This window comes from Clarias gariepinus, chromosome 3, assembly GCF_024256425.1.
Source record: "Clarias gariepinus isolate MV-2021 ecotype Netherlands chromosome 3, CGAR_prim_01v2, whole genome shotgun sequence".
Classification (NCBI taxonomy): Eukaryota; Metazoa; Chordata; class Actinopteri; order Siluriformes; family Clariidae; genus Clarias; species Clarias gariepinus.
The window spans coordinates 18,095,245-18,097,508 of record NC_071102.1 but is presented as its reverse complement, the minus strand read 5'-3'; the positions used below and the strand labels follow the sequence as shown (position 1 = coordinate 18,097,508).

At 35.1% G+C, this 2,264-nt stretch overlaps 1 protein-coding gene across 1 annotated transcript; it reads left to right on the top strand.

The window, feature by feature from the left end:
- Positions 1 to 1,160: 1,160 nt before the first annotated feature.
- LOC128518857 (hemoglobin subunit beta-like) lies at positions 1,161 to 2,028 on the top strand. The gene is made up of 3 exons (XM_053492200.1): positions 1,161 to 1,287; positions 1,393 to 1,615; positions 1,795 to 2,028. Exons 1-3 carry the CDS (start codon positions 1,196 to 1,198, stop codon positions 1,921 to 1,923), a joined length of 444 nt encoding a protein of 147 aa, XP_053348175.1. The 5' UTR covers positions 1,161 to 1,195; the 3' UTR covers positions 1,924 to 2,028.
- The last annotated feature ends 236 nt before the right edge of the window (positions 2,029 to 2,264 follow it).

Below are 2,264 nucleotides of genomic sequence, written 5' to 3'. Positions count from 1 at the left end.
GTTCATTGGTTCATTTGTTTGTTTATTTTAAATGTAGCCCTACTCACTTTCTGAGGTAAATTAATTGACCTTTGTTTTAAGTGAAAAAATAAAAGTGAACTTCCTCGGTATATACAGTAGACATTCAGATTAATTTTATTAACTGCACAATACAACAAATAATTAAGTTTGTTTCTTTATTTTTTTTAAAGTCTTTGTTTTTTCACAACTTAAACACTGCAGTAAAACTGGAAAAGCAATCAGTTCAATACAATAGGTTATATTTGGAAACAACCTCCCAGTTGTAACATTCTTATACAACAACCTGTTCAGTGCCTTACAGCTTAACACTGTAACAGTTTAAAAGATGTATTTAAATTATATTAATTTTTTAGAAAACATATGTTTTGTCTAATAACTAAGTACTTTTTTGTTTGTTTATTTGTTTGTTTTGCCACTGTCATATAATTATTTTTAAATTAAATACAGCAAATTTAAACAGAATTTAATTCAAAAGTTTTAATTTTGTCTTGACAATTAAACTAGTGAAATCTTGAGGAGGGCTTCCAAGAAAATGTTACAGGGTCTTCCTATGTTTTGGTTGTTGTGTACTGTAACATGCAGCATAGGTCAGCTAATGTTTTTAAAATGATTGACAACAAATTATATTACTACTACCATGCATTTTTTTTATTTAATTTTGTCTGTGTAGCACTTTTAACAATTGTAATTGACACAAAGCAGCTTAACACAATCAAAAGAAAAATATGGAAATTTGTATGAAATGTAAAAAATGTGTATGAATCAAAATGATCAGATTGATCCTGATGAGGGCGACTTTGCCGAGAAAAAACTCCCTTAGATGGCAATAGGCAGAAAGCTTAAGGGGAAACAGACTCAACAGGGAACCCATACTCATTTGTGTGGATACTACTACTACTACTACTACTACTAATAATAATAATAATAATAATAATAATGACTAGTTTATACAAAACAATCTAAAAGCAGGACCAGCCACCATGACAACACACTTATTTGAAAGATAAAATGATCTGTTCACATCTAATCAGTACCGTCCAGACTGCAAACCTGAACACACCCATTGTGGCCGGGTCCGGGAAGGCAGGGTCAGACGCATATATAAGTGGCATAAAAAGACAGAAATGACAGAACTCAGACTTCAGCAGAACATTCTGAAACCCCAAAAGTCAACATGGTTGCGTGGACAGATTTCGAGCGCACTACCATCCAGGACATCTTTTCCAAGATCGATTACGAGTCTGCTGGTCTCCAGGCACTGACAAGGTACATTTATGCATAAATATCTATAACTAGAACCAAATAAATAATCAGGTAAATGTCTTGAGAATATTTAATAAAATTGTATTTATTCTTTTCAACGCTTCTCAGATGTCTGGTCGTGTACCCATGGACCCAGAGGTATTTCAGTAAATTTGGAAACCTGTATAACGCCGCTGCCATCGCAGGAAATCCCAAGGTTGCTGCCCACGGCTTGACTGTAATGCGTGGTCTGGAGAAAGCTGTGAAGAACCTGGACAAAATTAAGGGCACTTACGCTGAACTGAGTGTGCTGCACTCTGAAAAACTGCATGTGGATCCCGATAACTTCAGGGTGCGTCTTAATTTGACATAAGACTTATTTATAACCTAACTTACACCTAAATTTCTTTATTTGTCCTAATTTCTTTATTTATTTTAATCCACTGACAGTTTACACTTATAGTAGTCTACACGAATCATCTGTTTTCTACCTGAACTTGTGTTCATTGTGTTTCCCGTTTCCTCCTCTAGCTGCTGGCTGACTGCATCACCATTGTAGTTGCCTCGACCCTGGGTGCTGGCTTCACAGCTGAAGTGCAGGCAGCTCTGCAGAAGTTCCTGGCTGTCGTAGTCTCCGCACTTGGAAAACAGTACCATTAAATTCTGATTGTGTTTTGACGGAGAAAACCAACAAACCATTTTAGTTTTAAGACTGACCCTGTACATGTAAATGCAAATAAATGTCCACATCAAAAAACTATAGAATTTTATAGTTGTGTTTTTGATTATATTAATTTAATTGCTATGTGGTATTTTACCATAACTTTTAAAAAACATAATACAAAATATTAATATATATGATCAGAAATGTCTAGATTTCACCTGGATACCCTAGCAAACTTGTTTAGTGTTACCAAAAAAACGGGGTAATCCCTGGACAGGGTGCCAATCCATCACAGTTCTTTGGACTGTGGGAGTTAACCGGAGAACCCGCTGGAAAT

Bases quoted from the DNA above. Each gene is read 5' to 3' on its own strand.
- LOC128518857 (XM_053492200.1), top strand. From the start codon at position 1,196: ATGGTTGCGTGGACAGATTTCGAGCGCACTACCATCCAGGACATCTTT. The intron at 1,288-1,392 runs GTACATTTATGC...AACGCTTCTCAG, and splicing joins GGTCTCCAGGCACTGACAAG to ATGTCTGGTCGTGTACCCAT. The intron at 1,616-1,794 runs GTGCGTCTTAAT...TTCCTCCTCTAG, and splicing joins TGGATCCCGATAACTTCAGG to CTGCTGGCTGACTGCATCAC.